At 58.5% G+C, this 11935-nt stretch overlaps 1 protein-coding gene across 1 annotated transcript; it reads right to left on the bottom strand.

The window, feature by feature from the left end:
• Nucleotides 1-3354: 3354 nt before the first annotated feature.
• CBX2 (chromobox 2) lies at nucleotides 3355-11735 on the bottom strand. The gene is made up of 5 exons (XM_033091867.1): nucleotides 11608-11735; nucleotides 11488-11531; nucleotides 10373-10438; nucleotides 8042-8147; nucleotides 3355-6675 (listed from the first exon to the last, which is right to left on the bottom strand). Exons 1-5 carry the CDS (start codon nucleotides 11677-11679, stop codon nucleotides 5362-5364), a joined length of 1602 nt encoding a protein of 533 aa, XP_032947758.1. The 5' UTR covers nucleotides 11680-11735; the 3' UTR covers nucleotides 3355-5361.
• Nucleotides 11736-11935: the final 200 nt, after the last annotated feature.

The following is an 11935-nucleotide window of genomic DNA, read 5'->3' as shown; positions in this document are numbered from 1 at the left end:
CCTTCCCCCAGTTCTGTGACCTGCGTGGGAGGACCCAAGAGGGAGGGAGCAGCCCAGCTTCAGGTCAAGGAGTTGAGTGCCCTACGGACTTAAGGGGCCTGCGCCCGCTGCAGACGACATCAGTGGGCGGGAGTGGAGGGGGGTGGCCAGGCGAGGGTCGCAGACGGCGGTCAAGCCTCCAAGCTAGGGCCCTGCCGTTCGTCCAGGACCCTCTCCTGTGTCGGCCTCCCGTGTGTTGGGGCTGCGCAGTGGGCTTGTGGTTAGGGATATGGCCCAGCGCCGACTCTGCCCCCTTTCCCGGGTTGGCTGGCCACCACCAACCTTGGCTTTGACCAGGAGATGCTTCTGCGGGTTTCTGTTCCCTGGGCAGATTCTCCGGGAAAACGACCAGGTGTGGAGGCCCAGGCCTGGGTGCCGCCTCCCGCCCGGGCGGGTCCCCTGCGTCCCGAGGGCAGGGCCGGCTTGTGCGGCCGCCGCCAGAGTGGAGCCTGGCCCAGCACACACACTGGTTGAGCTGGAATGTTTAAGACTCTTCTGAGAGCGTCGGGTCGTGTCCCTTTTACTGTTCCTTTGATGCCTACAACTCACTGGTCCTAGTCCAGGCTCTGTGCTGTGCGCCAGAGACCCGACGGCTAACAGTCCTGCCTCGGTACTTTGGGGGCTCGTACTCTTTCTTCTTACCGAAAAGTCCTCCAGACCTAGAGGAGAACTCGGACCCAGCCGGAATCCGAGATCTGGGCGCTCAGTGCTTGTCGGGGCTCCACGGCAGGCGTCCAGCCGCGGGGACTTGGACACGGGGAAAGAGGCTGTGGGCTGGGGCCAGGGCATTCCTCCGGAGACTTCGGAAACGGCGGCTGCTGGGGGCCGCTTGGAGCCGTCGGGGTGCGCGCGGGTTGTGCAATTCGGTTCCTGCGGGCAGCTCAGAGCCCCAGGTGGGGAACTTCCCCGGCGCGTCCAAAGCGCCAGCGGCCAGCACTTGGCGGGAGGCGCGCGCCCTCTAGAGGCAATGGCCTCAGCTCCTCTCCCTGTGGCCCATCCCCTCCCGAGAGGGCTGATGCCTTTCTGGGTCCCGAAAAGAGCGGGGAACGCTTCCTCTCCTCTTCTCAAGAGCACGCTAGAGTGTGCACCGTGGGAGCCCTCCCTACGGCCAGGCCCTCAAGCCACGAGGATGAAGGGGAGGAAGGCGGTGTCCAGCCGGCGGGATCCGCGTCTGGGAGCCTGGATGCTCCGGTCATGCCAGGCGCCTTCGGAATGGACCCGGCAGCTCCGGGCTGAGCCTTCCAGCCGGGTCGGGCCCCGGCAGCCCAGCCTATTCTTCTGGGAAGGCAGTGGATTAGGCAATCAGATCAGCTGCGCAGAAAACTAACAAAGGCCGCTGTGGACCAGGGCCCGCACCCGTTTGGCCCAGGCTCTGTAGAAATGACTCCCAGGAAAGCCTGGCTCGCCCCCCGGGTGGCAGCGCCCGCTCCATCTGCGCCAGGCTGCTCCTTCCTGGCCATCCTCAACCCCTTTCTGCAGTTCTCAAAAGCCCCAGGACAGAAGGCTAGGGTTGTCCCTGCCCACCTTCTCCAAAACAAAACAGCTTCAGCCTCTCAGGCGCAACAGAAGAAAACGTGCCAGCAGTCTTCCCCGCAAGAATCTGATTTCAAATTCACAGGCCTTTCCTGGAGCCAGGTGGAGCTGGGGTTGCATTTTTAGCCGCAATGGGAACCTCCTCCTGAGCTAAAACAGTCAGGCCTTCACCCCAACTAGCCTTCCAAGGCGGGGCGGTCAACACCTAGGCCCAGCTCCGCTTCACTTCAAAGGGAGCTTGATTCTCCCCGAGGATGAAATTTATGAATAAATTCATGCTGAGGGTGACGCCAACACTGAAGGGCCAGGGAGGTTATTTAGGAAGCAGTCCTGTCTTTATCTTGAGCTGGGGGTTAGGAGTCACAGCAGCCCCGCTGACTCCAGGCTTCTGTGCTTGTAACAGCTCCCCAACAATCTTCCATCTCTGTCATTTTAAAGTGTTACCACGTGGTGGATTCAAGGGGTTGGGTAGCTTTCCAACAGTTTGGACTCTGGGGGGGAGGGGGCGTTGGGTTGTTTTAACCTAAGTCTTTGGGAGATGTGTCAAAGTGAGTTTACGATGTAGTGCAGCGTCCCTGGATGGCAGTAGCAACAACTCACTCCTGCCCCCCCCTTCATGTGACAACTAGAACTGTCTCCAGACATTGCCAAGTCACCCTCTTTGTGAACTGGTGGTATAGGGACTCACTTCTATAATCAACCCCACCCCTTTGCTTAGAAAAAAACCCTACACCCCATGAAAGTGGCTAAGCCTTTCCCAAACCCTTTTTCATCCTCAGATTCAGTCCGATTCCATGTCCAGAGTATTTTGCCTCAAGAAAGTGAAAGAGGGCAACCAGATGGCTCAGTTGGTTAGAGCGCTGAGCTCTCAACTAAAGATTGAAAATGGCGACTGGACTTGGAGCTGAGCTGCGCCCTCCATAACTAGACTGAAGGACAATGACTTGGAGCTGATGGGCGCTGGAGAACCACACTGTTCCCCAATAAAAATTTTTAAAAAGTGAAAGAGAAGGGACCTGTTTCCAGGGACCACTCACGACATACACCAGGCTGACAAGTTAAAAAAATATTTATTGATATACTAAAAGTTAACAAATGGACAAAGATTGGACACATTAGCTAATGTCTTTCCCCTGCAAAATAAATTAACATCAGTCTAAAAAAAATCTGCAACCTACTGCTAGTGTTAGTTTTCCAAAAATACTAGAAAATGCACAAAAGTTTTAGGTGCACATGAGCAAAAATCGGGTCATCTAGGCACTACATCTCCCCTCCTCCCTCCCTCTTCCCCCAAGCATAGTGGGCTTCCTGGGGGAAGCACTTCCTTTAACTGGTCCTGACTGAAATTGGGGGCTGGGCTGCTGCCCCGTTTCAACAAAGATCTTAAGGTTCCCAGGGTAATAACATATCCACTTTTGTTCTCTTTTAAGAAAGCAAACAAACAGCCACAGTTTAAAGCAATTAGAAGTGGCATACATGAATGATTTGGCTTTTTTTTTTTTAATTAAAAAACACAAATCATGCCAGTGATTGGCACTGGACCAAAGCGCTGGTCCTTCCCCAAAGTTTTCTCCTAATGAAACCTCTAGGCCCAAATCCCTTAGTCAGGTCAGAATTTTTGAGTGCACCAAAACAAAGGAACACTCTTTTTGGTACCAAAACATATATAAAAATATGTCAAACCCTTTAAAGAGGACAGACTGGCCACTTCTTCCTGTTTATTAAGGAAGCAAACAGAAAGATGAAGCAAACAGAAAGACGAAGCAAACAGAAAGACGCGACAGGATTAAAACACCCCTTCAATATACACTGTGATGCATTCCATGCAGTCAGGTAGGTCGGAACCCCTGTGGAACAGAGAAGCAAGGAATCTCATCGGACGTTTGACTGATGGCTGAACACACGAGCACACACACACATAGCAGCAAATAAAAAAGTACTAATTTTATTTATTGGTAAACACGACCAACTCTGAGCACCTGGTCCAACTCCAGCGAAGGCTGTCACACCTGCACTCGCGCCCACATAAACACAAACCGCTTGGAGTCACAAACAAGAAAAACACAACACAGCCAGAAGTGGCTAGAGTAAGGTGTTTGCAGATTCAAACTTTGGGATTGAAATAGCTGGTAAACAGAAAGGCACCATGTCGGGGTTGGAGACCTGGCTGCTGGGGGTGTCAGGTCAGCCCACAGTGCCCGGAAGCCCAGGGTCGCCCCATAGGCTTGGAGGGGAGCTGCTGTAGGCCTGGCTTTGCAGCCTCTAAGGCAGCGCGGAGCCTCTCAGGAAAGGAAGGCTGTCAGCTCCCCTCTGGGGAGGGGGGACAACCCAGGGGAGGCTGGAGCCAGTGGCCCAGTATGCTGGGTCCCTTTCTTTCAGGCTGTGCAGTGAGCTGGATGCTTGCTCCCTGCCGAGACAGTGGAGGGTATGTCTCCCCTCTAGTTCCCCCTTTCCAGTTTCCGCCTGGTTGTCTGGGACTCCAAGCCCTCAAAGTCTGCCAAGGTGGGCACCATTCCTGCTGCATCTGGATGTCCCTCGGAGGTCCTGGACATGGGCTGTCCCCAAAGGCACACTGCTGAAATGGTTTTGGCTACACAAAGACCATGTCGTCCTATTTGGCATGGAGGGTTAGGGGCTGCAACAGGCCCAGGCAGCAGGAACCGTAGCCTCCTCCGTAAGTTTGGGCTCTTCCCTGCACTCAGGCTTTGGGGATTAAGGAGGAGCCCCACATCTATCGGTTGACTTGAACCAATAACTGCAATGAGAAAGGGAACCCCCAAACCCCCCTTTTCTTTTTGGCATCACAAAGACCCAGTGACCCCATGTGCTGCCCCGCCTCTGCCCCGTAAGTTCTGCTGCTGCTCAGGAGACCTTCAGGCAGCTAGCTCCCAACGCCGCCACCTGAGGGGGCAGCTGGGTGAGCAGATGCAGCCTTTCTGGGGGCTCTCTGCCAGGAGGGCCACTAGGATTCTGTCCCATTTCCCAAATGGTACAGCTTGCCAGCTGGGAAGAACATGGAACCCCCGAAGTGGGAGGATTGTCAGGGAAAGGTGGTGCCATCTCCATGGGTGGGAACCGCAGCCCAACCCCCACCCAGCAGCAGGCAGCCTGCAGGGTGTGGGGGGACCCCCTTCCAGCACCTGCCCTCACTCACTGCTACCTTCCTCGGGGGCTGGGGACAGCCTATGGGGCCAGGGTTAGGACTGAGGCAGTCCTTGCACAGGCCAGCAGAAAGGAGGGCAGCTAGCGCCGTACCCTTCTCCTTCTGCTGCCCAAAACTCAGAGGCTCTTCAGGTGCAACAGTGCTGGGACTTGCCCCTTCCAGCCCAACAATGGGGGCTGCAGTTGTCACTCCCACCTACCCCCCAATACATTTTCTCTCGCCACCATTGGGCAGGAACAGCCAAGCTGGATCCCGAGAAGCTCCCTCTTCTGACCTGCGTCCGCAGGGAAATCGGGAGGAAAGCCGCCCACCACCATCATCACACGCAGTTCAGACGGTTGGCTCCGGCCACAGGTGGTGGCCCAGATTTCCGGAGGCCAACGGGAAGTGAGGAGAAGCGAAGGCCCAGAGGTAGGAACAGGGCCAGGCCCGGCCCTGGCAAGGCATCAAGGTACTGCCCTGGCCCGATGTCACAGGCAAGGCTGGGGTCCGGGAGGAGGCCTTCCAAGCCTGCCCTGGAAGGAGGCCACCTGGCCCCTGCAGAGGATTTGGGGCATGGATCACTTATGGGAGCAAAAGCAGAGCCCAGAGAAGGGCAGGGGAGGCCCCGGCAGTGGCGGCGGCGGTCAGTAATGCCTGAGGTTGAAGAAGCCCACGCTGGTGGGGGACTCCTTCACCGTGACTGTGATGAGGTTGGCAGTGACATCGGTGACGAAGACGTGCTCGATGAGGCTCCGGGGAGGCTTCCAGTCCTGGCTGGTCTGCACAGACACTGACGGGTTCTGCTCGGCGCCGGCTGGCGAAGCTGAGTCGGGGTCCGAGTCGGAGCTGCTGTTCTCCTCGCCGGTGCTCATCTCGGACAGCACGGCCACCTTGCGCCCGTCTCCTGGGGCCCCAGGGCCCAGCTCCTGCCCTCCGACGGCTGCACTGCCCTTGACACAGTCCCTCTTGCCTGCAGGAGTGGGCAGAGTGGCCGCCCTGGAGGCCAGCTTCTCACTCTTGCTGGTGTTGGACAGCATGCCGGCCCCGCTCCCCCCAGTGAGGCCAGCCCCAGCACCTTTCCCAGTGCCTGGCATGGTGGCAGGGACACTCTTGGTGGCTGTGGCATGGCGGGCGACCATGCCCACCCCAGGTGTGCCATTCTTGACACTTTGTAAGTCCAGGACCTGGAGACTCAGCTCCTGGGTGGGTGCAGGCTGGGGGCCCAGGCAACCGGCAGGGACTCTGCTGCTGCTGTGGACGTGTGGGGGGCCCCCTGCGCTCCCCACTTTCTGCTCCACAGCACCGCTGCTGGGGGCCTTTGGGACTTTGCTTCCTGGGGGGCTTACCCCCAGCTCCCCCTTCTGCGTCCTCACCTTGAGATCCAGCCCGAGGCTGCACTTGCTGGCGGTCTGGGCCTTGAGTGCCAGTCGGCTGGCAGCCTGGGCCTGGCTCTGGCTCATTCTGTTCATATAGTGCACGATGGAGCTCTGCCAGCTGATACCACCGCGGCTGGGGCTGCCAGCCACGCCCTTCATCAGGCTGGCCAGGTTCTCCGGCGTGGCCATGGTGCTGGGGCCGCCGCAGGCCTCCTTGGCATGGGCCTTCAGGGCGGCCAGGCCGGCCACAGGGGCACTGAGTGGAGGGGGCAGCTTGCTGGCCGGCGCCCCCAGGTCCTTCCGGGCCGTCTTTAGCACCCTGGCCAGGCTCACGGGTCTCCGGGCTGCCTTTTGGTCCGGGGGCAGGGGCTTGCGGCCCCGCTTTTTCCGGATGGGGTCCTTCAGTTCTGGCTTGGCTACCAGGATCTGCGCCTTCTTCTGAGGCACTGGGTGGGTCTCACGGCCCCGGGGACCCCTCTTGGCATCTAAGTCACTGTCATCGTCTTCATCTGAGGAAGAGGACGAGGACGAGGACGAGGTGGAGGAGCTGCTAGATTTGCATTTGGAGGGGGTGTCAGGTTCCTGCAAAGACAAAGGGAAGGGTCACCACTTCTACGGCCTGGTCCCCAGGGTCCAGTGTCAGACGCCTTGAAGCCAGCACCTCCTGTGGCTTCCAGATTAGCGGCGGCCAGAAGTGAGCGATCTCTCACTGTCTTGTCCCAGAAAGGATGAACAAGATCCTAACGAGGTTCCGTGAAATGCAGTTAAAAGTAGAAAAGAAAAAACAAACGGGGTTCATAAAACGAACACACCGTCACCCCCGGGTGCTATTAGTTTTCAAAGGGAACACGAGCTTAGCTCCAGCTCCCAGCAGACAATTCAAAACGGCACGTTCAGAGCAGCACAAGTCACGTATCTCGTAAGGTCAGGAGTCAAAAGAGCAGCACGCGCAAGAGCTGTGGAACCGAAAGCAAGTGGGCATCTTGCTTCAATCTGCCCATTTCCAGATCTGACCCCTTCAGAACCTTCCAGTACACAGGGAAAAAACCCACGTCCTCCCGTCTTCTGGGTGTCATCCCAAATACTAAGTACACCTTCTCTTTCTCAGGCCCCGTGTTGCCCGAAGGGTCAGCATTTAAAAAAGTACACTTCAGGGAAACACAGCGAACAGTCGCACCCGTGCCACAAAGCTTGCCTGAGTGAACTGTGGACAACGGAATCAAAGCTGGAGTCTCCGGTCCCCCAACTCGTCCCCCCAGCTGACGCGAGCCTGAGCTGTGGGGCTGGCCAGTACCACCAGTCAACGCAAACACCCCACGTTCTCCTGCAGCCCCCACCATCTTGTTTGAAACTAAGCTCTCGAAGACAAAATGTGGCCGGTGCAGACGAGCCGACAAGACCAAACGCAGGATTCCCACAGCCTCCTGGAAGGGTGGTTTTATATGACCACGCTCTTGGCCACAGCGTGTGGCGCCAGGCCCCCGAGAAAGGAGCAGGCACACCCGACATTGAAGACCTCATACCCCGTCTTGCCTCTGAACTCCTGGAGGAGGCAGGGTGCTGCCACAAAGCCCAAGTGTGTGTGTGTACCGGTGGGCTGCCCAGGCAGCTGCGGTCTACCTGGCAAACCTGTGCACGCTTCCTGTTCTTTTCTGTTCCCCACAAGCCACTGGGGGTAAAAGAGAGCAATGGTCAGCAGTCAAGCCCGAGCCTGCTCTCCAGTAGAAAGGAGTGCAGAAGGGGTGTCAGAGGAATAGGAAACCCACTCAGGAGGGCCTGGGCCACTGCAGGGCCCTCACAGGAGACTCTGTTGTGCCCGCTGGCAGAGGCCTGAGTGGCAGCAAGCAAGGAGGCCGGCCAGGGTCTCACTTCCCAAAGCTCTCAACCCTCCCACCTCCACCTTCCACTCTGGAAGGTAAGCAGCCAATTCGGGGCATCAGCCACTCACCTTGAGCTTGGAGTGGCGGCTACAGGAAGACATCACCGTGTGCTTCCTCGGCCTGCCCCTGGGCCGCTTGCCTCTTTTCCGGTTCTGCACCTCTTTCTCCTGTTCCCTGAAGACAATCACCAATCAGGGTCACAGACCGTCCCTCCGGCCACACAGAACCCCATGGCTTCCAACACCCCCGACACGCCAGCCCAGCCCACGGTAGCTCATCACCGGTTTCACCGCAATAACATATCCTGGTAATTAACACATCCCGGGCGGAGGTCCAGACCCCCTTCTCTGGGGAAAAAATGGGTCAAAAATATCCATGCATCCATCTATGTCATTTGCACTGGGCAAAGACAAGTCACAGAAATCCAAGCAAAGCTAGGAAACGAACAGTCTCCCAGGTTTCTCCGACACCACTTAAAACGACCCAGTGCTAATCCAGGCCACTTTCTGTGGGTAGAACATTCTGCGGGAATTTCAGAATGCCACTAGGAGTCTTTGTGGGCACATGGCTCAACCCCCCACTTCAAATCAGAGCTCAGGTTAGGGAGGCAAGGACCACTGTCCCCAGTGTCCCCCTCATCAGCCACACAAAATCCCACAGGTCCAAGCATAGGGGAAGCAAGGGCTCCAGGCCCGTTCCACTCCAGCACCCTGGCTCCCATTTCTCTCGCTTTCTTTTGTCTAAGATGTCTGTTCCTGCACTCTGCTCCAGATGAAGTGTGAGGCGCGACTGAGAAGTGGCCGGGCCTCAGAGCCCACACCACCTGCAGGACACCTTTAACAGCCCCCATGACTTGGGGTCATGGACCCAAGAGAAGGCCTCCAGCCCACCCCAGAGAAAGGTTGTGCTTCACGCTACGCCCTGGGAAAGAGGAGCTACCTGGAGAAGGTTCCGGTCATTAAAACGGGCAAACACCACCTCACTGGGGCCTGGAAGGTGCTCTCTTAAAGAACCCAATTAGTACAACCAGACAGAGCTCTGCCTCAAAGCAGCCCTGACCTGCCTCCTAGCATAGGAGGATCTCCCCCCCCGTCCCCTGGACCTGAGGGCTCTTAACCTCAGACTTCTTACAGAGGCCATTCCCCCATGCCAAGCAAATAACTGCCAGCTCCCAGGTTCCAGGGGGATCTTTCTGGTTTATGGGGGAAAGTAGAGCAACCACCTTCCCAGCTTTCTGTCCCCCAGGATGTAATCCAGACCACCGCTGGCCTTAACTCCTCCGCCTTGCAGACATTCACCAACCCCGCTTCTCATGTTGCACTGCGACCCGAAGTGGAGGTAGGAACACGCGCTATCTCATGTCAGGACCCCGCCCCAAGGCTCACAGGGGCGAGTTATGAATTAAGTAGCTGCCAGGACGGTTGCTGAGCAGCATTTCCAAGGCACTGGGGCCAACCCTACATTCCCTCACCCTGCCCCAGCCCACCTGGGCTTTCTCCCCATTGTCACTGTCCCTCTGACAATACCGAAAATGTCCAGCTAAGGTGACGAAGGAGTACACATAGCTTGAGTTACCAGAGAACAAGCTGGCCAGACTGACCCCAGCGGGGACAGCTTTTGAGCAGCTAATTGCTCTGTCCCTATCAATAGGGCAATGCCCAGCCAAGTGCCCACCCCGCCTAGGCCCAGTGTGCTCTGGCACAGCACTCCTGGACTCTCGTGCCCAGATGGGGGGCTCATCCATCCCGCACCCCATCCTTCTCCCCCGGAATCTCAAGGAGGCCTCTCTCTGACCCCAAGTCTCCTACCTAAAAATAGAAATGACATCTAGAATTACAGAAGCAAGTTCAGATGGAGACTGGCCAGGGGCCCCCTGCAGCTCACTCAGCACCATCAGTTCTGCAGCCCAGAGAAAACAGTGTTGTTCTTGGTACAGATACACCATAACAGGCCGAACTTTGTGCTGAGTGTCCAGCTCCATCTCTGAGCCTTCTCTTGCTCAACGGCACCCTCACGCAGGGCCAGGTCTGCATTTTTATTGCAAACCTGCCATCCTAGTTTTTATTAGTCTTGCTTACAAACAGAAAACGCCAAGAAGAGAACCCAGAAAATTTCATGAAGGAATCAAGAAGGTTCATTTTGGCAAGTCTGGCTGTCAGAAAGACCAAAGCAGCACTCAGTGACTCCTTAGGTCCAGATACAGCACTGGCCAAAGGCATGGGACAAGACGGGGGGAACCCATCTGGGACCTCAAAGCCTGCTCCACCTTTACACAGCCATGGGGACATCACCGGAGGCCCTGGTGACAGCCCAAGCCCCGGACCCTGCATGACTGTGTGACAGTCCACCGCCTGCCCCGCACATCCTCCCCCCTCAGTCACGAGCTGTAAGTTTCTCACTTCTTCTGGAAGGCCAGGAGCAGCCGTGGGTCCAGGATATTTTCCTCTGGCTCCCAGCTGTTGTGTCTGGAAAAGCAAAGTGCAGGTCGGTAGTAAAACAGCAAGGAGCGACGGGCCACTTCAGAAAGCCAATCCCTGCTGATGGCAAGGGCACTGGGTTCCGGGGCAGTCCCACAAGGTCACTCATGCCTAGGATGAGGTCCCACTCACTCCAGAAGACTGTAGCCCCTGAAGCCCGCACCCTATCTTTAAACTCAAAGGAAAACCACCACCTCAAACCCCCACGCCCTCCCTCCCCCCCAATTAACACGCGGCCTCAGGAGGAATCGACAGTCACCCTCTGGGAGAAAAACAAATCCCAACAAAATGTTAAGTGGTACAGGGAAGCCCCCAAACCCTGGCCCGGAGCCAGCGAGGGAAGGGAAGGCTGTCCAGGATGCGGGGGGGGGGGGGGGCCGCGAAGGGCACAGAAACGCAGCCCAAACAGTAAGAACAATGTGGCTGGCGCCCAAGCGAGCGCGGGCCGGGGCACCGGGAGGGGAAAGCAAAGAAAGAAAAGTAGGGTCCGGGAAGAAAGGGGAAACGGGTCTGTGCGAGCGACTGTAAACAGAGCCCCCTCCGGGGATGCAAGTCCCCTCCCTTCCATTAAAAAAAAAGAAAGAAAAAAGAAAGCCCTACATTCATCAATAGGAAGCTCAGGTTACAGCGGGGGAAATATGGACAAGAGGAGGGGGGCTCGTGTCCGCGGGGAGGCCGAGGCGGGGCGGGGGCGCATGCAACAAATGGGCGCGGGAGGAGCGCGCCGCGCAGGAGCGAAGCGGACCGCGCGCAAGGAGCAGAGGCCCAGGGCGCCGAAGCGGGGCTCGGCAGCGACCCGAGGGGGTTCCCGGGGGAGGCCGCCTGGCCCCGCACTTCTGGGGCTTGAAAACAAAAGGCAGCCCTGCGCGGCCTGGGCGCCCCGTCCCCGCAGAGCCGGAGGAGCCCTCGGGGATCCCGCGAACTTCCCGCGCTGTACGCAGGCGACCCCCACCCCGACGCTGCGGCCGAGGGTCCTCCCCCGCCCGGGGCCGAGGGACGCCGGTAGGAAGGCAGGAGCCGCATTGTTGGGGACTCACTTGGAGGACCAGCCGCGCCACTTGACCAGGTACTCCAGCTTGCCCTGCGGGGAGAGAAGAGGCGCGTGAGCCGGGGCTGGCGGGCGCGGGGCGAGCCGGGGTGGGCCGGGCGGCACGCACCTTGCGGAGACGCTTGCTCAGGATGCACTCAGCGGCGAAGACCTGCTCGCCCACGCTGCTCAGCTCCTCCATGCTGCCGCGCGCCCGCCCGCCGACCGCGGCGCCCGCCGCTCCCCGCACCTCCGCGGCCGCCGCGCACAAAGCACCGCCCCCGCCCGCGCAGGGCCCGCCCCGCGCACGCGCACCGCCGCCACGGCCCCCCTGCGCCGTGCGCCCTGGTCCGTCCCCGCCCCCCACGGGCCGCCCAATCCGGCGCTGGCCAATGAGCACGCGGGGGCGGGGCCTGGGGCGGAGCGCGCATTGTTCACGGAGGGCTCGGCCTCGCGCC

Source organism: Rhinolophus ferrumequinum, chromosome 21 (assembly GCF_004115265.2).
Source record: "Rhinolophus ferrumequinum isolate MPI-CBG mRhiFer1 chromosome 21, mRhiFer1_v1.p, whole genome shotgun sequence".
NCBI lineage: Eukaryota > Metazoa > Chordata > Mammalia > Chiroptera > Rhinolophidae > Rhinolophus > Rhinolophus ferrumequinum.
This window is presented reverse-complemented; position numbering and strand designations above follow the sequence as displayed.

What these genes read in the sequence shown, in the direction of transcription:
- CBX2 (XM_033091867.1), bottom strand. Translation starts at nt 11,679, where the DNA reads ATGGAGGAGCTGAGCAGCGTGGGCGAGCAGGTCTTCGCCGCTGAGTGC. An exon ending in CTCCTGGCCTTCCAGAAGAA is followed by an intron (nt 8,148 to 10,372) that starts GTGAGAAACTTA and finishes GATTGTCTTCAG; the next exon opens with GGAACAGGAGAAAGAGGTGC. An exon ending in GCCGCCACTCCAAGCTCAAG is followed by an intron (nt 6,676 to 8,041) that starts GTGAGTGGCTGA and finishes TTGTCTTTGCAG; the next exon opens with GAACCTGACACCCCCTCCAA.